Below are 22,728 nucleotides of genomic sequence, written 5' to 3'. Positions count from 1 at the left end.
AGGACTCTGATGAAGGGAATGAAGAAACTTAACATATATGTTCCAGAACTTGCTGCCAAGAGATGCTTTGGAAGACAAACCCATAGTGGTTTCAAAAATAAATTGGACAATCCCGTGGAGAAGATGAATTTAAATACATGGGGTTTGGTGCAGCTTATGATTCTGGGCATGCAAATTTAGTAATTGCTAAGTTTCTGGTGGCTGGAGTTAAAGAAAATACTCAGACAGTATTTCACACCTCTCATGTTCTTGTGCTTGTTCCTTAGGCATCTATGTATGCTAAGCTTTCAGAGACAGCATACTCTGTCAGTCAAACCTTGAATTAAGAGAACCAACACATATGTACCCAAAAGGAAGTGTGCAAAAGAAGCTTGGCTGGTTTTAGACCATCTCTTTGAATGTATCCCCAGTATTGTTGCAAGGATGGGAGTGTTTGTATTCAAGGTTTGATATGTAAGCTAAAGTGAACTTCTCAGTAGCAGTGAGGCATGATATCTTAGAGAGGTGCTTGGGATTTTAGTTTTGGATTGTTGTAAAGTGAGCATAACTTGTGTTTTTAACAAAACCACTTTTGTTCTGCCCCTCTCCCAAAACTGGTATTTTGTGTCTGTCTTCCTTTGGATAAGACCAGTTCCTTTCTTATCTGTTGCTCATAGCTTTAGTTTTTTTTCCCTCCAAAGGCAGTTGCATGGAATTGCTGACTTTTACCAGGTTTTGGTCAACAGCTGCAGAACAAAGTACTCCTTAACTTCCTTTTGCATCTGTGTAGTGAAGCTTTGGCTTTGTCCAGTAGTACTACTGTCTTCAGCTCTGAGATCACATTGTTAACAATCTGCAGGTGGAAAGGTGTTTATATAACTATAAGCTGTTTGTTTACATTTTAAAGAAACAGTTCTTGATTAGTTGACAATATCCAGGGTAAACTGCCTTTTTTTCCAAATCCTTACTTATTTTTGGAAGCTCAGTTTGAAAGGAGAGGGCCATGGTGTTTTATCTTTGTCATGCTGTCTCTATTAATGTCTTAAAATTAAGAACTGCTTTTGGGTTTTGTAAAAAAACTCTGTTTTAAAATACTAAAATACAGCTGTAATTATCCTGAAGATAAGTCACCTTCATGTAAAGTTTTCATATAAGGAAATCTCTGGCAATACAGTTAACTCAATTGAACTTTATTTTCATCCCTCTTTGCTGTACCATGTGCTCAAGCCTGAGCAGCAAAACCACCTTTACCTGTGTACTTACAAAACAAAATACTGCTTTATGTCTCTGAGTTGTCCCTTTACTTCCAAGGACCAAATGCCAAGAGAAAGAGCTCCCTGTGCTGTCAGGTATACAGGGTCCCAAACTTCCATCAGTAATGACAAACGTTAACAAGCATGTTTTAAACCTTTCTGTGCCATATTCTGATCTGTATTGGCTGGCCGAGTCTCCCTGTGCAGAATTACGGTTTCTAAAGCTGACAGATTTTTTTATTCCAGTCCAAGTATCCTGGAAGTGTGTTTACATGATTGGAAAGAGGAGATTCCTTCCTCTTCCAGAATTGCAGCTGTCCCTTGCTTGTGGTTTGAAACTCCCAACTATTGATAAGTGTAGACAGGGTTTATATAAAAAATCAGGAGGTCTCTTGCCAGTTCAACAAGCATGAAAATTGGCCTGTGGTGTTTACATCTTCATCTTTCTTGCCAAAAGTTTTGTCTCCCAAAGTATCTAATCTTGTCTCTTGCATCTCAAAAGTAATTTTCTGGTATTTGAGTATATCTTTGTAAGAATGAGTCGTGGGGAAATACAAGCTCAAAGGTCTTGCAAAGTTTACTGACTCCTTGTTTTGTATTAGTCTAGTCTATCCTGCTCTCCTCATTCTCCACATTTTTCACTATGGCTAGGACAAAAGACTTAAACTTTGATCAGGGTTTAAAAATCAGAAGTGATTTCAGTTGTTTTAGTTTACATTTCCTATGGAAAACCAAGTCAGTGATACCATTTCGTCTTGTGTTCCTAATGAAATATGGGGCAACATTGGTGTTCCTGCAAATTCCCTTTCAAGAGAATTCTTTTAAAGGAATGTAATTGCCATAATATGGTTTCAAAAAAGTTGAAAGCATTCCTCATCAAATTCATATTTAGTATACACCAAATTTTTATTTATTCTGCTGAAATGAAATAAAAAGGAATTTTATAAGCCATGGTAAATCTGGCAATAAATGTAAATGTTTGTGTCAATACAAAATACTGATCTTCCATTTCATTTTGTTCATCTGTCTCTGAAACTGATCTCAAACTGAATCCTGTTTCTTACTCTTCACATTAAACAACTAAAAAATTCTGAATTGTCTTTGTCTTTAACTCCTTCACAAAAAGTGAGATGGTAAGAGGAGTAAATCACTAATACAACAAGAAAGACCTTGAAAACAGAATAAAATCTTATTATTGTATAGATCCTTAAACAGACAACTTGCCCAATTAATCATAATGTATTTATAATAAAATATTTTTTTAAATATTTGATATAAAAACTTCATTTATATCCAGAGACAATTTCTGGAATATCAGTAGGAAAATGTATAATGTTCTAAATTTTAATTAAATTTAATCTCTTTTCTTATTATCTCTCTCATACTTCATATAAGTCAAGGTAAACAGCACTTGAATACAGTGGAAATATCAAGATATTGGACATTCCAGTTACTTAAGTGAGCCTCTTTAATGTCTTCATTGGATACACAAGTGTTTGAAGTATGTTGTAGTTAAAACAAAATTTGAAATAATCTAATTTTAAAATATAACTTATTCAGAAAGGTAATGACAAATTACAGTAATATTTAATTAATAATTTACTTATACATGGTTTAACTCTACTTCTTGAGACATCATATGCATGATGTTCTGAAGTACCTGTTAGTGAGATAAGGGCAGTGGCTTTCCAGAAGATTTTAGTCTCAGAGCTCAGTTCTCAGGAAAAGTCTTTCAAGACTTAACTGTCTTGGTCTCTTAACAGACTTTCCCAATATTTTTAACCCCCCTGTCTTATGCACACTCCATTACTTTAGTATGACAAATTTGGGGGAGATTTTGCGTGGAGACGTAAACATACAGAGGCATTATAGATCCAGTATGTTCACATATTTTCTCTAATGAATGGTAATTATTTGGCAGTATGTTTCTAATGGGTACTGCAGAAAAACCTGTCCCTTCTGTGACATGAGGAATGGCCTGTTTACTTGCATGCCTTCAAACTCCCTCTGTGTAAGGGGTTGGGAACAAGACCAGCAAAACTTAATTGTCTATTTGCCAATTCCAGTAGCAAAAAATGTTTAACATGAGAAAGATCTCATTGTCTATGAATCCATTAAAATATCCATCACTTCATGGGTCTTGTGCTCCTCTCAAAGAAGTATAGTCTGCGTTTCTTCATTTCCATTGTTCTTTTAAAACTATTCTGCTTTTTATGATCTTGTCAATCAAATTCTTTGGTTTATTCTAAGCATCTTTTTCTTTATAATAACTTCTGATTGAAACAAAAGGCTTTTGCTTTCTCTTAGCAATGTTGATGCTGTTAAATGATTTTAAAATGTTGGAAAGGGAGAAAGCAGACCATTAACATACTGATGTGCATTGATATTAGGTTAAATCCACATTTCTCCCCTTCTAAAAAGAAGTGTATGACAATTGGTCTGTTTGACTTATTGTATATTCTCAAAATGGTTAAATTAATTTCTTCAATCCCTTTGTCACTTCGATTTTGCTCTGTTCACAGTGTCTCTTTCAATAACTTCCAGGAGACTGAATTTCATATTTGCTGTGTGTTCCTAATATGAGTTGCATGTTTTCATGCTAGTAGGGATTTTGAGACGGGTGAGCTACTCAAACGTAATTGTACTTGTTTAAACTCTTTCCAGGTACACCCACCTTCATGGAAGCTTTAGCAGCTAATGGTACAACCAACATCCAGACATCTGTAACAGGAGTGACAGCCAGCAAACGAAGGTTTATTGATGACAGGAGAGATCAGCCCTTTGATAAAAGGCTACGTTTCAGCGTGAGACAAACGGAGAGCGCGTACCGGTACAGAGACATTGTTGTCAGGAAACAAGATGGATTCACACACATTTTGCTATCCACAAAGTCGTCTGAAAATAATTCATTAAATCCAGAGGTCAGAACAATTCTGATTTTGGGAGGGGAAGGGAATTTGAAGTCCTTGCCTCGTTTCTGCTTGTTATTCAGGCACAAATGTACACAAAACACAATACAGGTTCTTACTTGCAAGATGTTATATGTACACTTGACTCTTATGTGTGAGTCACTTGCATTTAAAAACTCTGTTACCTGACCATGTTGATGTGTACTGTCTTTTATGAGATGTGCAGTGATTTACAAAGTGCAACTTGAAAAAAGCTTTAGCCTCAATTAAGGTTCTTTTTTTTTCTGTACTGGTTGCATATGCCATCTGCTGTCCAAATTACAGAAATGCTGAATGAGTGCTTTAGTTACAGATAACACCTAATAGATCTTTCCTTAATGATTTAATTATCTTCATCTAATTACATTTTTTAAATGCAAAGCTTCTAATACATTAACTTCCCTTTTTTTGGATAATGAAGAAAGTTAACTTTTCTTCTAAGATGGTTGAGTGGATCCTAAGGAAAAATTAAAGATGTTGAAGTGTCTCATGGGGGAGGAAGGGAAGAGAACAACATGCTACTTTGTAATGATGGATTAAAATGATTCCTATGAAATTTTTATTTTCCAGGTAATGAAGGAAGTCCAAAGTGCACTGAACACAGCAGCTGCAGATGACAGTAAACTTGTGCTGTTCAGTGCAGTTGGTAGCATTTTCTGCTGTGGTCTTGATTTTATTTATTTTATACGTCGTTTAACGGATGATAGAAAAAAGGAAAGCACTAAGATGGCAGAAGCTATTAGGTATGTATGGCTGTCTTCAGTCATCTGATGGGTATTGTTCAGCATGTGGCCTGATTTGTTCTATCTTTATTTCAGAAGCTTCTAATTCAAAAAGATCTCAGACATTCACCTGTTACATTATAGCATTCAGCACTTCTTTATGCTTCCTGTCCTTTTCTATTTGGGTTGTCATTTCATGCATTTTTAATTTTAAATTTTAACTGTGAAAACTGGGAGTATTGCAATACTCCTCCAGTTAAAACCAATATTAAAATACTTCAATAGCCATAGGGTTTCCAGAAAACAAATTTAATACACCAAAAATCAAGACTTGCATTAAATGAGTAAATTGATATAGTACATTCAGAGAAGTGCAATGATGGATATTTTAGAGGAGTGGATTAATACTGGTGATCATCATCCTAATGCTAGGTACCAAACCTAACATTTAAACAAATTGATCTGAACTATTACCAAGTAGAAGAAAATATATGGAAAAAAGTATGGGTCTTGGAGACACATTTTAACAATACAAACAAGTACATTTGGGCACTGGTTTTGAGATCCTGGTCTCTTGCATTCTTCCAGAGTATCTATATTCTTTCAGAGCCCTTCTTCTGTTATTGTTATCAATGGTCATGTTTCTAAAAAAAGGCCATGGACATGTAAAGCCTGTTTCATTGGAGGCACAGTTGGTTCGTAAACATGATTATAGTTATTTTTATCAAAGGAAATTCTTCAGTCATTTCATGTAAAAGTTGCTTATGCAGTGACTTCACTTATGGCCAGAAGCTCTTAGCACTGAGCTTCTATCAGTATTTTGATTTGGGCCCTTCCAGAAACCTATTTTTTCACTTAATATTAATTATTAGTAAAATGGGCAAAGATGACTTAAAAGACTTACGAACACACACCCTCCCTTTCAAATAAGGTATTTTTCATGTATATTCTAGAGATGGTCCTCTCTGGGATATTCAGACATGATTAAAATTATCTTAAGTCTCTGGATGGGATGTTTGTATGATGCATGAGATGGTTCCAGGTTTAGATTTGGGTTTTTTGTATTTAGCTATTTCAGTTCACTAGAATGAGTTAAGGAGGAGTGTGATAACCTTTAGTGCTGAATGCAATATAGTAAAATTGTTCTGCTTTGCAGAAATACAAAACTATGTAACACAGGGAGAAAGCTTCATAATTACCTGTGTATGTATTCATACATGCATGACTGTTTTTTCTTAAGAAGCTCTTGGAGGCATTACTGTTTGAGAACAGAGAAGCATCCATATTTTGTGGGTACTGGAATGAATTGTCATTTTTTGTTGTCAATGAGGATGAGAACATGCATATGTCACCTAATAGTGTAGTACCCAGACCATTATTACTGACCAAAAGAAGGGAGATGGGGAAGTTTACAGATGTGTGGTATGGGATAATTGAGCTCTACTATTAATGGTTATAGTTTTAAAAAGTAGATTTATTTGTTAAGAAGAGCTCCTCGAGGAAGACCAATAATGCTTTGGCCATCTTCATTTGTACCTTATTACTGTCACTTAAAAACAGAGGTAAATACCTTATGCCAATGCCATACATGAATACAGTGAGGACCGAGCAGGGCTGTGCCACAGCTGTGGCACCCAGACGTGTGGAAAGGCTGCAGCTTTATCTGGGAGCTGTGGGACATATGGATGTACCAAAGTGCTGTATCAGCTGATGCTTGTAGAGGGGTGTTAAATCTGCACCTGCCCAACTACTGTGATGGGTTGGGCTGGGTGCAGTGGTAGAATTCTACAGAACCAGAAAATGGTTGAGGTTGGAAGCAACATTTGCAGGTCATCTTGTTCAACCTGCCCAAGCAAGGTCACCTAAAGCAGGTTGGCCAGGTTCCCCATTTCCTGGCTTTTTTTTAAATCTCCCAAGACTGTGAATCCATGACCTTGTTGGCTGCCTGTTTGGTCATCCTCACAGTAAGAAAGCGTTTCCTGCTGTTCAGAGGGAACCTCCCGTGTTTCAGTTTGTGCCCACTGCCTCAATGGGCACCACTGAAAATAGCCTGGGTCTGTCTTCTTTGCATCTCCTTTCAGGTACTTTTACACTTTGATGACATCCCCTGAGCCTTCTCTTCTCCAGCCTGAACATGCCCGGCTCACTGAGTCCCGGGGTCACCTTGATGCCCCTTTGCTAGACCATCTGGAGTCTCCCTTTCACTGGGAAGACTGTAATGATGCTGGGGCTGAGCAGAGGGGCAGGATCAACTCCTGCACACTCCAGACAACATTCTTCCCAAAGCAGTGCATCATAGCACTGACACACTGCTGGCTTGAGTTCAACTTGCTATCCACTGGAAACCCTAGCTCCATTTCTGCCAAGCTGCTTTCCAGCTTGTCTTCCAGCATACATTGATGCCTGGGGTTGTTCCTCTCCAGGCGCAATGCTTTGCCCTTCCCTTGTTGAGTTTTAGGAAGTTCCTGTCAGCTCATTTCTCCAGCCTGTTGAGGTCCCTCTGGATGGCAGCACAATCCTCTGGTGTATCAGCCTGCTTTTGTATCCTGAGCAAACTCGCTGAGGATATGCTCTTCCCCATCAACCAAATCATTAGTGAAACTGTTGAGCAGTGCTGGACCCATCACTGACCCCGTGGGGTGGAACTCTTAAATCACTGGCCTGTGCCATGAGTCACCACCCTCCGGGCCAGCCATTCCCACATTCTGCAGTCTACCTCGCTGTCTGCTCATCCAGCTCATACATCAACAGCGTGACTCTGAAACTCTTATGAGAGACAGTGCTGAAATCCTCGCTCTGAGCTCTGTGTAGGCAATATCCACCTCTCTCCCCTCATCCATCAAATAATCACCTCATTGTGGAAGGTTATCAGGTTGGGTTTGAAAGTGATGTTACTGTGAAGATGAATTATTATGCAGTTTTCAAGGGCTGTTATATTTTACTCTCTCAATATATGTAGTGAGCGCATGTTTCTGTTTCTCTTCAGGAATTTTGTGAATACTTTTATTCAGTTTAAGAAGCCTATCATTGTAGCAGTAAATGGCCCAGCCATTGGACTTGGAGCATCTATATTGCCTCTGTGTGACGTGGTCTGGGCCAACGAGAAGGCCTGGTTTCAGACACCATACACTACTTTTGGACAAAGTCCAGATGGATGTTCATCCCTTACATTCCCTCGGATTATGGGCCTGGCTTCTGTAAGTAGCTTGCAGGGTAGGGGCTGACAGCTTCACAATTCAGTTGGGATAATTTATCCAGTGTGATTTCAAGACTTTTTGCCTTCCTGTGTTGTCTTTTTCTTAATTTTTTTCTTTCTCTCATGAAAACCTTTCATGAGAGGCCACCCTTTATAGCTTTTCTGCTCCATGCTCTTACAACTTACTCTTCACCTGCATGCACAAAACAAAAAGCAGGCATGGGATTTAATCCTACCTTTGACCCAGATGGTGTCAGAAGGGTCATGGCCTGTGTACCAAGACACACCTCCCCTGCTGCTGCCTCGTGGGGTCCAGCCACAGGCGTCTTGCATTCAGCACAGCACCAGTGTGGCACTCGGTGTCACTGCACAGCAGAGCACTGTGACACCAGGCAGGAGCAGTCTTATCCCACTATACAAAATAACTATTTCAGCTTCCATGCACTCTTAACAAAAAGCTATTTAAGAATCTCCAACCTATGTTATTTTCATGTTTGCTTAGTGTTCTTTGAAAACTTAGACCTACGTCCTATTCCAGTTTGGACAGTATGAATCGAGTGCTTGTGGCTACCTGTTTTCCAAAATCACTGTTTGTTATAAAAGCCATTTTTTCCCTGTAGGTATTTATTGGTTTAAAAAAATATATATTAAAATACCAGTTCTAAAAGATCTAATAGCTAATTGTGTCATATTTGGATTTAGTTATTAGAAGAGAACAGAAAAGGTAACTGAAATAGATTAACAGTTATAAGAGTATCTTTAATATCTTAGCATGTTTCAAATTACTGATTGTTCCTTTCCCTTTTTATTTGGCCATCCATCCATTCATCCATCCATTCCATACATCCTTGTCCTTTAAAGGCTTGTGGTTGTTACTTTTCATTTCTTTAGAAGTTGTACAAAAAACACAAGCTCTTCCCTAGTGCACTCTTTCATGTGTGTTTGTGAATGCTCTCATTCTTAAATGTAAAGATTTTAATTGAAAGCTTCCAGTGGTAACAATTCCAAAATGATCAGTGCAAAAAGGGAAAAAAATCCACTGTTTTTACACTATCCTAGACTCTCTGCAGCAAAGCAGTGTCTCTGTGGGACAAAGCTGAACTTTACTCAGCACATTTCATGAATTATGTTCAGAATCCATACTGAAGACTTGGCTATAGAAGCATGTTTTTTGTCTGTAAAACAGAGAGAGAGAAGTCAGCAGGAAGCTGTTATGAGCGAAATGCAAAACATTCAGGGGAAAAAATATACAAAGCAAAAAATAAAGGCCTCTGTATGCATCATAACATTTTCTGCAAATGTATCAATTCAGCAGGAGTAGCGCCACCCATAACTCTTGTGAGTCAGTCTTAAAATGCAATGTTGTTAGCAGCAGCTATGTAAAAATGTTCCATTGCAAGATTCCTGGAAATACCTTCCCTGTGGGGTCAGTCACCTTCTGTAAGTGAGCAGGTCTGTCATGGATGGGGAATTTTTTTTTCCCATTTTCAACCATGGATTTATTCCAGGAAATTTGAAGCCCAGACCTTCAAAACTGATACCATCTTGGAATTACCAAGAATTTTAGAAGTGTCCCTAAACTTGGCTTTTGAGTTTTGAAAATAATCTGTAATAGACATTAGGGTGATGTCTGCGTGGGGAGATGTTATTATGAATCTGCCATGGAGCTCTTGCTCTGGTTGTCAGGTCCTAGATATGAAGCCCAGGAGCTGTGTGATCACACATTACACACTGAGTCTCCCTGCCAGGCCCCAGCACACTTGGCAGGATGTCTTAGCTTTTCTGTCAGTCCTGAGGGAAACACAGGTCCATAGCACCTGGAGTCCTTGTCACAGCCACAGGATCTGGGGTGGCTCAGAGGCCAGCTGCCTCCTGATCATTGTGCAGGAGAGCTGAGGTGCTCCATGGCCCCTGGCACCTGTGGCCTTGCACAAAAGGACCCTGGTGAGCCTCAAAGCCCTCACTGGAAGAGAGTCCAGAGGTTCAAGTGAAGTTCCTCTGTGGAAGGAGACATTTTCTACTCAGGGTAGAAAATGAAGGTTGCTAATGAGAATCTTGGTGAAATATTTTTGTCACACTCATTTCTATGGCTGTAGTATATTTCTTGGAAAGTAAGCACCAAGTGAGTAAATTTTTACAGCAGGTACAAGGCATGATTATGATTAAAGCTTGTTTAGCAGTTGGTCTCCAGCAGATGTTGTGTATAGATAAAAGTGAAGATGCCAGAGCAAGATGTTTCCATCCAAAACCTGCCAAGTGAGAACATCAATGGGAATGCTCATTTCTTGTGAGATTTTATGCTAGTATGTGTTACAGCTGGCAGAAATAAGATAACTGCACCATTCTTACTTACGGTGTTTCATGTTCAGGAGAACTCAGCAGTTGCAACTAAAGTTTCAGGGGGAAAAAAGGTTGTCTAGCATTCATTTTTATCCTTGCAAAGATACATGTGAAGAATATGTAGAAGAATATGTACACCTGACCACCTGGCTTAAATGCTTGCCTGTTGTAACTATTAGTTAGATTGACTTCACATTTTGATCTTTCATAGAAATGTTAAGTGGTTTCTTAATTATTTTGGAAGACTAATTTTTCCCCAGCTGTGTAGGAAAAAGGATTCCCTTTTTTAGACAACCATGTATACATCTCTGATTTTTATCTAGTATTTCAGGTTATTATTATTCACATACATTCTGGAAAATGAGAAGGAATGGTTAATGAACCTTGTATATTTGATACTGTGTTCACAGAAGGTATAGAACTGTAGGGTATAGAACTCAATCATAGTGCAAGAAATTTGGGTTTTTATCAACTAATACATGTGAATCACAGCTTTCCATAGTAACTGTGAGAGATGTGCTGATGGTAAAAATCAAAGTAAAATATGCTAGGAAACTGGCTGGGTTTTTTTCTTGCATTCCTAATGAACTGGCAGTCAGGACGTAAAATGCCAGTAGAGCCCAGACTTTGTATTTCATTTCAAAGGAACAAATAAGAGACTGCAGAGTTTCCAAATTGCTTCATGTGTAAAATGCAATACTAGGAACATGGTAGCATAGCAAATAAATAATTATTTATTAAGTTAATAATTAATTATTTGAGATCCTTAACTGAAAGTTGCTGAAATAATTACCAGAAGTTCCACTATTGGAAAACTTTAAAAACCTCAGTATTTTTCCCTCAGAAGTGTTACACCTGTCAGGTTTGTGTTTTAGAACAGCCTTATTTCCTATATTTCAAGAATCCAGTAATGAGTTTGTCATATTTTTCAGTGGAAATAAGTCATTATGAAACAATAACACTGATTTTTTTTTTTTTTGAGGTTGGTTGACTATTACTCTGACTTTTTGATTTCCACTGCCTGTTTCCATGTAAATGTCACTGCAAACTGTATAAAAAGCTTCACTAAAGCTAGAATTAAAGGCTGTAGGACAAAACTTTAATGGGGAAATTGGTAAATAGTAAAGTGCATGATAACTACAAATCAAAAACATTTACAGAACTAGGGAGAGCATCTTGTTGCATAGAAGGTAGTACTCGATTCTGTACCTTAAACCATATGCAAGATCTTTTAAATACTGGGGGTTTTTAATAAGACTGCTGTATCACATACTTAAAGGATTTATCATTTCAGTATTGGACTCAAAGAAAATGTGAATGCTTATTTTCTATGAATTTGGTCAGAAATTGGAATACATCATTATAAAGGGCAAGCTGATGTATTCATTGCTGTTTTACAGATTTGCCAGGCATTATAACCTATTCCCACATACACAGATAACCAAGTCAGCAATACTGCAAGAAAGCCAGAGCTAACAAACATTCACAGCCAGGAAATGACAGAAGACATTTTCCCATTTAACCATTAATCATAGACGTCCACATTTCAATAACTGCTGACCTAGTACTGGTCAACAACACAGATCAGCCAGCTGTAGGCCAGTATTTTTCTTTTTTTAATTAAAACTCGGAAGAGCTCTAATAAAATTATTTCAAACAGTGCAGGCATTTTTCTTATTTGTTTTGAACATTTTTCCTTTGATGAGTTTTGTCTCATTACATTTCATACCAGAAGTAACTTTTTATCCCTTCAGGCCAATGAAATGTTGTTCAGTGGAAGGAAGTTGACAGCGCAGGAAGCTTGTGCCAAAGGACTCGTCTCCCAAGTGTTCTGGCCAGGAACATTCACACAGGAAGTAATGGTTCGAATTAAAGAACTTGTCACATGTAATTCAGTTGTAAGTTTCCTTTATCTTCTTGTATTTTTATGATTAGATGAATAAGAATTAATCTAAGTCGTACTGGACTGCATCTTCTTGTCCTGGGGAAAAAAAAAAAAAAAAAAGTCTTTTCATGAAACAAAGACTGCACTATAATACAGCAATGTTTTTTGACAGATTTTTATGTATCTTTTTGGTTTGGGTTTTTTTAGGATTCTTTTTAAAATTTCCATCTGATTCTTCTTAACTACAGTGTACTGTGGCATTTGATAAGGAACATAACCAGCACTGGATTTTTATAATGTAATTTGGTATTAACATAGTTGCTGAAGTCCAACTTACTCTAATCAACAGTATAAACAGTTGCCCTAACATCAGCACAGAAACACAGAAATCTTGAGTTAGGTTGAGTTCTAATTTAAATTACCAAGGAAATAAATACAGTCTTTGACGTTGTGCTGGACTTTGTTTTATGAGTAACACGTAGTGGTTGTGTGTGCTACTGGCAGTTGCACAAGATGGCATCAAATAGTGATAATTTTAACTTTCTTACAAGGAAAGATGCAGTACAAATTAACTGTTCTATGCATTAGAAATTTTGTATTTTAAAAACAAATTATTCATTTTCTAAACAGAAAAAAACAAATGAGTTTTTTTTCAGTGTATTTGAAGTGCTCAAGAAATCAAGATTTGGCCACTTATTAGAGCAGTTTAGGATAAAAGTGTTATGATTAGCCTTCAATTCTATTTCCTTTAGTTACAAAACTATATATATTTTTTTCATAGTCATTTTATGATTTTCATTATTTTCACACTTTTGTGCACTCTTAAATTGTGCTGGTATAAGGCAAAGGAAATTTTGTGCCACAAGGAAGATGACCACGTGCAACATTTCTTACTGTCATAGTAATGAATTGATAAGCTTGAGTTGATAATCAGCTCCAGCATTTGTCCACATAAATCTGTTATATGCCCATAGAAGCACATGGGCTGCTCAGTTCTCAGGCAATACTAACCCAACTCCCTCTTTTTTAATTTTGGCCCAGGTACTTGAAGAATCCAAAGCTTTAGTACGTAACATCATGAAGGTGGACTTGGAACAAGCAAATGAAAAGGAGTGTGAAGTTTTGAAGAAAATCTGGGGCTCAGCACAAGGGATGGACTCAATGTTAAAATATCTGCAGAACAGAATTGATGAATTCTGATGAGATGCCCGTGACACTGGAATTGTATTTCTTGGACATCGGGGCAAGCAAAATAAGCCCATTTAAAAAACCCTTATATAAACTAACCCCTTGCTCAGCTTGGGAACAGGAGTGGACACACACCCCCCTCCCCTTTTATTGTCAAGGGGTTTAAAAGTACTGTATCTCTTAAATTTGAACAAAACTCCTTTCTCCCTGATTGTTACATGCAGATGTATACACACACAAGTGTATGTGTGTGCATATATCTATATATGTCTTTTATATATATATATATATATTTATATATATATATGGATATAAATGTAATATGTGTGAGAGTGTGTATGTAGACACACACACACACACACACACACTAGGTTAAAAATTATAGAGTGCACTACCAAACATCTCTTTAAAAGCTCTAGTTTTTGTTATCTTTGGCTAGTACTGTATCAAATAGAGAATTAATTAAAAAGTGAATGGTGTTGCATTATTTTCTGTGTGGCAGGGAAGTCTGGAGTAATGCTTTTCTTTTTCATGAGAATACAGAATTGAAACGGGTATTAGCCAGCCCTTGCTTTCTCTGCCCAACGAGTCAGCTTAGAGAAAAGGTATTGTCTCAGAAGAAGGTTGAAATACCTCAAGTAATGGAACATTCTGAAACTTTGGGGTACACAAACCCTATTATGCTTAAATCACACATATCCCCAAAAAGAGAGTGTGCTCAGGATGAATGCTAAGGAAACACTCTGTTATTTTTTGGGGGGGAGGTATAGAGGGGTGGGAGGAAAGGGCAGGAGTATGTCTGATTCTTACCCAGACAGCATGAAGAAACCACTGTCTCTTAGGGAAAGGGAATGAGGGAGAGCCAGAGGGAAATGGAAGGGGAAAGGAAGGAAAACAAAAGAAAAAAACAACACAAAAAAGCTTGTTTTGCAGTATTAGTGAATCACTGAATATCTTATGTATGATTATCCTAAGTTATAAGTTAGTTTTAGTGGGTTTTTAAAAAGCCTCTCTGGGTTATTTTTTTGTTTGTTTGGGTTTTTTGTTTGTTTATTTTGGGTTTTTTTTAATAACTACATAAGTGCTCCTGTTGCTGGGTGAAAATACTACTTTATATACAGTTTGGGTTTTGTTTTTGGTTCTTTTTTCCTATTTGCTGGTTTAACTGAGGTATTACACCAAAAATGCATTTTATGTTCATAAATTTTAGGTTCACTTAGAATATATTATTTAATAAGTTAAAATTCTTTTGGCACACTATTAAGTAAAAAAAAAAAAACTCTTTAAAAAAAAAAACTACCTTATATTAGATGTTTAATGTTCTTTGTCTATGCTTTTTTATTATTTGAAATATACACTATATGCAGTATGGTGTAAAACAGTGCCCTGTGTAAATAGACCTATTTTGCATTCCTTTCAGGAGTGGTTATTGATTCCTGACTGCAGATATCTATTATTACTTGGGTATCTGTGCTTGCAATCTTATTGAATGTATTATGAAGAATGAAAATGAAATCAAACCTTATTTTTGTACAGTTTTGAACTTTTTACTTGGAACTGACCCACCTCCCCTTCCCAGTGGAGAGCTGTACAGTGTGTAAATCTGCCTTTACCTTGAATTGGTACAGTATTTTTGCATCTGTGGGACCTACTTCTTTGTTCTAGTAGTTTGAACTATATATAAACTGTACAATCTGTAAAGTTTTTATAGAATAAATATTCAGCTGTGAAAACTGGTTAAATAAAACTAATATTTCTTAACACATTTTAAATGTGGTTCTCTCACAGAGTTGTCTTTTTTGAAGACACTTCCATTCTAGTTTTGAAGTTGCTGAAAAAAAACTTGTAACTTAGATGCTTTAATATTTGTTTTATATTGTTTAAAAAGCTCATAATTTCCTTCAAATTAAAACTTGAATATTAATTTATTGATGTAAATTTTATGTAAATTTTCTCTAACAGAAAGATGGGGAAAGAAGACATAGGGAGTCATTCTGCTTTTAATTATTTTGTTAGAGTTCAAACTAATGTTCAGTAAATGCTTTTTTGCAAGGGAGTCATTCTGCTTTTAATTATTTTGTTAGAGTTCAAACTAATGTTCAGTAAATGCTTTTTTGCAATCTCTTAAAAAAGACTGTTTTCCTTACAATAGTGGAGGTTAAGTTAGAATTCCGTGGTTGAATTTGATTTTAGTGAAAAGAAGAATAAAACATACCTTTACCTACGAGTTCTGTAATGTTAAACCTTTTAGAGTTCTACTCCAATTTGTATAAAGATTGCTTTTCTAGCACCTCTCAGGCCATGGTGTTCATATATGTATGCATTAGCTGGGGGGGATTATTTATGCTTTCTTTAAACGTGAAAGAACTGTTACGGTGAAGACATTAAGAATTAAATCAGTTGAAGGTACAGGCAGTTCACCTGAAAAAATAATTCTACTTCATTCCTTTTTTTGTGTCGCTGTCAGTCAGGCTGTTATGCTGCCTACAGTTTGCATGATAAAATGGGAATAATTTATTGACTGTTTTAAATTCCTGACTGGAAAAAGTCATTCAGACCACTTCCTATGCACTGTCAGTAACTAACTTGACACTACTAACAAACTATGTTCTCATGCATAAATAGTACACACCGTTTGTCCGTACACTGGACTACAGGAATAGTGTTTCTTCAGGAAAATGCTGTCCCATTCTGTTCAGCATGGGTCAGTGAGTATTTTTGGATGTGTGTGAAGGGTACAGTCAAGTCTAGTTCAGTCTCTGCAAAGCCATAATAGAACAATGACAGGAACATTATAGACCTCTAATAAAAAGCAAGAAAACCTGAGCGATCATAAAAACTGACTTAAGACATTGTTTTAAAGAGTGTTTTCAAGGCTTTTCTTCACAGAAGAGACAGGTCTTTGTCAAGCCTGATTCATTACTGATGCTTGTACTGTTTTACATAAATCTGCAGTACTGCATAGATTACCTAACGTGAAGCATCAGTTTTAGGCTTTGATGACTGAATCCAACCATAGTCACAGATGTTCTCCCAGACATATGTAAACTCTGCAGCCAGCATGTCTTGTAAAGCTCCACATTTGGGGTCACAGCCTCCCAGAAGTGGTGGTACTTCAAAATGGGTCTCCTGTGTTAATTCTAGTGTGAATTTGGAGGATTTTGGAGCAGCACAAATTGTTAAACATACGCGTAATGCAAGAACTTAGAAACTGTATCTTTCTAAATGACTGCCAAGAGAACTTCCATAGGGCTTTTTTTTATTATTATTTTTTTAACAGAAAGTTTCTTGGTTTTCCTCCTTCAGGTATGAAGGCAAATCTCCTGTTTTGGTGCCAGTGTCTAGTCAATGGCTAGCAGAATTAGAAATAATGGTATTGGAATATAAAATTCAGCTAGTTTTATAGCCTTGCTCATTCCTGACCCCTGCATCTCCTGTCAAGACTATCCATTACCCTGATTGTAATCACTACTGCACAATTTGCTTAATTAGTTATGGAACATAGAGACAATCTGTGAGTCAACTGGCTGTGTTTGTGCTGAAATTTAAAAGTAGCACAGGAGCCTTGATAATGCAGTGTAGGTGTCCCTTCCATGAAGTTTGAGTTCTCTTTCTGAAATAGGCAACAGCCCAGGCACTACCCAAGACAGCAAACTGATGAGCATTGGCCACTGGACTGCACTAACCACTTTCCCTTTGGAAGTTCTATCACATTCAAATTTATTTTTGGAAGTAAATAAGAGAACTTTCCTCCTGATGAGCAAATAGTAGCAGAGGCCCATGGGCTGAAGGTACATGGAGTTGTTTGAAAGCCACCTGTGTGCACTTAATCCCACCTTCTGCTGATGTATTACTTAAGCAAAATTCAGAGCAAGGTCTTAACTTTGTAAAGTAACCTACAATATTTTGGGGTAATCTGCAAATCTAAACCTGCCTGTAAATTTTTTCTGTGTTTGCACTCCCTAATTTGCACGAATCTGGGATTTGAAACAGTTCCTCTGAGCAAATCCTCAAGTACACAGCTGGATTGACAACACTGCTAAGAGACACTTCCCTGTAATTCAGAGTCTGCATTATCGTTAGTGTGGAAAAATGTTCAGGTGAATTAAATTACCTATTTAGGTGGGATTCATGTCCTAAAGTCAGGGATACTTGGAAAGAATAGAAAAAAACACATAGTACTGAGCTAGAAATTGCTTAACTTTACCCAAACAGTGGATAAAACAGGACTTCGACCTGTTAGGGAATGAGGCAGCAAACAAAACATTTCTGCCAAAGGGACAGGTAAAACTTACTTCAATAAATGGAGCCAATGCTCTACCTGGGCTTGTTCCTGGAAGTTCTGGCACTTTCACATTGATCTGGGACATGACAAGTGTGCTTTTGAGAGTATGAGGAGAGTAGGTGGGAGGAAATGCCTCAACTCAATTACAGCTTGCCACATGATTTTCCATCCTAAGGAGTTGCCACTAGCTGTCAACACAGACTGTTACAGAGCTTGCAACAGAGTCGGAGTTGGCAACCTTCAGTCATGAATCTCAGGAGCTCAGGTCTACTGGAGATGGGACAGTGGTGGGTTTGCCTTTCCAAGGAAAGAAGTATCTGGAAAGAGAACATATGTGTGGTACATCGTGGTCCTGCCTTGTACTGCCCCTCGGATTTTTCTAGAGAATACTTCACTCACAGCCCTCTGCATTTCCTTTCCCTACTGAGGGAATGCACCAAGCTTCCTAACAAAGAAACCCTAAATATAATTATCTCTTGAGGTACTCACAGGATGAAAAGCGCTTTGATGGGCGAAGATACTGAAGTGTGATGCAAAATGAGAAGATGGCGATAAAACTCTGGTCCTCCTCATCCCTCCTGCACAGGGATAAATACAACAAATAAGCAGAATTAGAAATCACCAAAAAAAAACCTGTGTGTAAGACATAAAAGGAGCTACAGAAAGAAGTGGAGGAGTGGCAGCTCTTCTCCCTGAAGTCCTCATTCTTACTGGGCTCAATTCTGGAAGAGCTGCAGTTGACAAGAACATCAGGTGCATGTATTCCTGTTCCACACAGTCTGGAGGACATTATCAGTACTTGTGTCTAAACTCCGATTTTGAATCTCAGGTCCTGAGATTCAACCACCACTTCAACCACCCTGATATCTCCTGGAAGGACAACGCAGGGAAAGGAAGGCTCAGGCAGTGCAAAGAGGATGGAGCCAGGCTCTTTCCAGTGGTGCCCAGTGACAGCACTGGAGCAGTGGGCACACACTGAAGCACAGGAGGCTCCCTCTGAACAGCAGGAAACACTTCCTTCATGTCAAGCTGATGGCTGATGTGAGCACTGGCACAGGTTGCCTAGAGAGGCTGTGGGGTCTCCGGTGTTGGAGGTGCTCAAACTTCTGAGCACGGTCCTGAGTACACAGCTCATGGTGGTCCAGCTTGAGCTGGGGTGGGTGGGACCAGAGGTTCCTTCCAGCTTCTGCCATGCTGCAAAAAGAAACAAACCCCAGCTTGCATTCATTTTCCAGCTCTCCAGTCATGATCACAAACTTCCTCTCTGGCTTGGACTGCAGGGGCATCAGGCTCTGGATCACTGCAGGTTTTAGTCTTTGAGAACCCAACTTCTCCTGGATTATACCAGGTCACCCAGAGCACACCTAAGAACAGCTCAACTCACAGGAGTGAGCTCATCTCATTTCAGTAAAACAGGGGTCATCTTTTACCCTGCCTTGAAAAAATATAAAGAAAAGTTATTAATGCAAAGAAAAAGAAATTTATTTCCTCTAGGATAAACAGAATTGCAACACTGAACAAAACAAATCCATGCTTTACACCCAAAACATTGCTTTGGCCTCAGCAACTCCTTGAAGTTTTACTTTGTGTTCCAAATTCTGCCTCAATCAATGAAGGTGAACCCAGCCATGGCAGTCATGCTGAAGCAGAACCACGTGGACTACCCAAGGAGTGGAGAGAGTGAGCCTTTAGAGCCACCGTAACTCGTCTGCACCACGTGCTCTGGGTACAACTAACTAAACACTCACTGCAGAGCAGCAACTGTGCAACTCTGCAGGGTGAGAAGTCAACTCATAATGATCTAATAAACCAGTATTTCCAAGGTGGCGCTTTCCAAGACTCATAACCATCTCCAGCAAAATATTCTGACTGCCAGACAGAACTATATGGTTTGTTTCTGTAGGAAAAGGCACTCACTGAGGCCACCCCCAAAGTCATGTGCTGAGTAAACCAGCTGCTGACAGCAGCAACTTTTGTGACATAAGATGCTGCTCCTTACGAAGTTCTTGGAATTCACTGAGCTATCCAAGGTTGGCTGAGATCTTTAACAAACAATATTACTAAAAAAACCAAAACAAACCAAAAACCACCTGCTATGGCAGGAATAACCAAAACACTTCTAAAAAAATCATGCTTGCACTATGTGATGTAAAGTAAATGACAAAATAGTATCATTTTCTTTCCATGTTCAAATGTCAAAAAATGTAATGGCCCCATATTTCTTTGTTTCTCTCCACTGTACACACACACACGCCTCTCCTGCCCTTATGCTCAGAAAGATGGGGGGGATTTAAGCTAGAAACTTGATCAACCCAGAATGTACATGTTGGAAACATTACTTTGGATGCTAAATAGCAGTTAACAAAATTAAAACTGTGCAAATCTGGGAGTTCTTAAACTGAATGACCCCTTCCTTGTATCAAGGGGATCAAAATAAAAAAAAAAGGAAAGCCACCATGGCCAGTAGAAGTTTTTCTCCTTGGTTTTTGATAGGCTTCTCAGGGCCAATCATGTCAAAAAAAGGCTCTGCAATTTTAACTGTTATCTCAAGAGCTGGGCTGTAACACCCACAGACGGATTTCTGAAGACAGTATTATGCCATATCGAAGAATAATTGAAGTTACACTTTTGTTTGTTAATGTTTCTGAAGGAATTACTTGTTGGCAGAAAATTGCATTCTGGATGGAGATGAAACAAATCCACACATCCAGGGGAAGAGAAAGAAAAAGGTCAGGTCTTGACATCAATTTTCTTGAAGAAAAATAAAACACAGCAGCCATTCTGGTGGAGGAACCAGGGGCAACAATTCCATAATCTTTTGGACATTTTGGATAACTTCTTTCAGCTCATAAGAACAGCTTTAGTTTGCCCTAGAATCATAATCATCTGAAGTAATTGATATTAGTTCTGTGGAGCAGCAGAATTCGTTCCTTGCCTTCAAAAGCTTCTTGCGAATTGTTAATCCTAACCATGTAAAGCAGGAAATTTGGAAATCTCTCACAATCAGCTCCCAGAATAAACACTTAAAAATAAAAAATAATTCAGATCCCAGATCATTCTGGAAGGTCCTGGCACAGGATGATAGGCTACTGCAGTTAATACCTGAAAAAAATACAGCCCCAAGGTCTGCAGTTCAGGTTCCCCTACAATGGATACCCCCATGGTCCCATTCAGATGAAGACAAATCTACTTTTCACATTCATTCAATCCTTTTACATTCTGTTACAGGTTTAGCAGGTTAGATCAGCAAACAGATTTTTCACAGATGTTGAGGTGTGAAGCTTTGCTTCCTCCTTGCCTTCCCCCTGCCCTCTTCCTAATTGCTGTCTGTCAAGTTCCACATTCCAACAAGGGCATCGTGTAATTGGCAGAAGTTCAAAAGATGCTTTTCAGACCTGGAGTCATTGGCCAGTCCTGGTGTCATTGTCCCCTGAGACCCTCCCCCTCCCACCTGGTTAGTGGCTTAGCTATCCTCTCCCTCCCACCTCCCAGTGAGCTTAAAAGGCGTTGGAGCTATGTGGTCCCTGTTCTGTTGGAGTAGTTACCGAGATTCAGAACTGTGTCACCTTGGAATAAACTCTGGATTTAACTCCCCAGCAGAACCCGCTCTCTTTTTCTTCACCATCGCCTGAACCTTTTCCACTAGAGGTAAACTGAGTTTCTACTTTGCATGGGCCCATTCCGAGTGCCTGGCTGCAACTGCCTGCGAGCTAAAGGTGTCTCTGAGGAGAAATATCCCCAGCAGTCATCTCTAGCTCAGTGCAATCAATACACAGACATTAAACATTTTAAACATAATTGGTTGAAAACAGTTTTCAACGAGGAAAAGAAAATGCAGTAGGTGGGCAAGAATGATATTAATGAGATACCTCAAAACTTGAAAATAAGCAAGGCATTTCTGGAAGTCTGTGGCTAGCCTACAATTAAAATGCCATTCAGCTCCCTCACTGCACTTCCTAACAGCAGGATGCTTCCACCCCATGCTCACATGGTAATTTAATGCTTTGGGAATGAAACTCACTGAACAAGAGATGTGGCACATCTCCTTCTAGACAGTTCTGGACACACAGGCATTAAAACCACAGTTTTGCCCCTGAGCTGGGACAGGACCTGAGGGAACAGCCTGCAGTTGTGGGTTTAGGTTGGATACTAGAAAAAGATTCTTCCCCCAGAGGGTGGTTGGGCACTGGAACAGGCTCCCCAGGGCAGTGGTCACAGCACCAGGCCTGGCAGAGCTCGGGCAGTGTTTGGACAATGCTCTCAGGCACATGGTGGGAGTCTTAGGATGTCCTACACAGGGCCAGAGGTTGGACTTTGTGATCATTCTAACTCAGGATGCTCTGTGATTCTAAGCAATACAGCAGTCTGTAGTGCTAATATATATAAAACAATTAAATGAGTCATATAAAAATTGCCCAGAAGTTCCTGACAGGGTTTGGTTGGCTGAAAATAAACAAGACTTCAGAAATCCTCAGCAGAGTCTTGTCTGCCAGGAAGGTGCTTTGAACACGGGAAGTTCCCTGACAGACAGTACCTGGTCAGCACTACACAACAACCTGACACACCACCATTATTTGCCCATCTCTGACTTTCCTAGAGCTCCTGTAAGCTCGTCCTGTGGTAGGAGAGCAGCTGTAGCCTGAGCAGAGCTGCAGCCCCAGCAGCCAGAGGTGCATTATGGCTGGGCACGGCTGAGAGAAGCGCTGGATTCTCCCTCCGGGCCCCCGCCTCAAACTGAAAGCGCGGGAGGACGAAGGAGAATCAGAGCATCCCATCCCAAAGCCGCGGGAGCCGCAGGACAGAGGCACGGCCCCTCCACAGGGATGACGGCCGGGATTTAGGGGCTCCCTCCCGCACGGCTGTTCCTGTCGGGCACAGCGGGGCTCTGTCGGAGGAGCTGCGGAGGGGCCGTGCCCGGGCTGCTGCCGGCTC

General features: G+C 39.0%; 1 protein-coding gene across 2 annotated transcripts in view; it reads left to right on the top strand.

The window, feature by feature from the left end:
• The window catches only part of CDYL (chromodomain Y like), a 104,826-nt gene extending 89,183 nt beyond the window's left edge, over positions 1-15,643 (top strand). For both annotated transcript variants that reach the window (XM_059853278.1, XM_059853270.1), the window contains 5 exons: positions 3,897-4,153; positions 4,751-4,923; positions 7,889-8,099; positions 12,193-12,336; positions 13,365-15,643. In XM_059853278.1, coding sequence (XP_059709261.1) covers positions 3,911-4,153; positions 4,751-4,923; positions 7,889-8,099; positions 12,193-12,336; positions 13,365-13,523 — 930 coding nt within the window. In that variant the 5' untranslated portion in view covers positions 3,897-3,910 and the 3' untranslated portion in view covers positions 13,524-15,643. The remainder of the gene's footprint in view (positions 1-3,896; positions 4,154-4,750; positions 4,924-7,888; positions 8,100-12,192; positions 12,337-13,364) is intronic.
• Positions 15,644-22,728: the final 7,085 nt, after the last annotated feature.

This window comes from Haemorhous mexicanus, chromosome 1 (assembly GCF_027477595.1).
Source record: "Haemorhous mexicanus isolate bHaeMex1 chromosome 1, bHaeMex1.pri, whole genome shotgun sequence".
Taxonomy (NCBI): domain Eukaryota; kingdom Metazoa; phylum Chordata; class Aves; order Passeriformes; family Fringillidae; genus Haemorhous; species Haemorhous mexicanus.
This window is presented reverse-complemented; position numbering and strand designations above follow the sequence as displayed.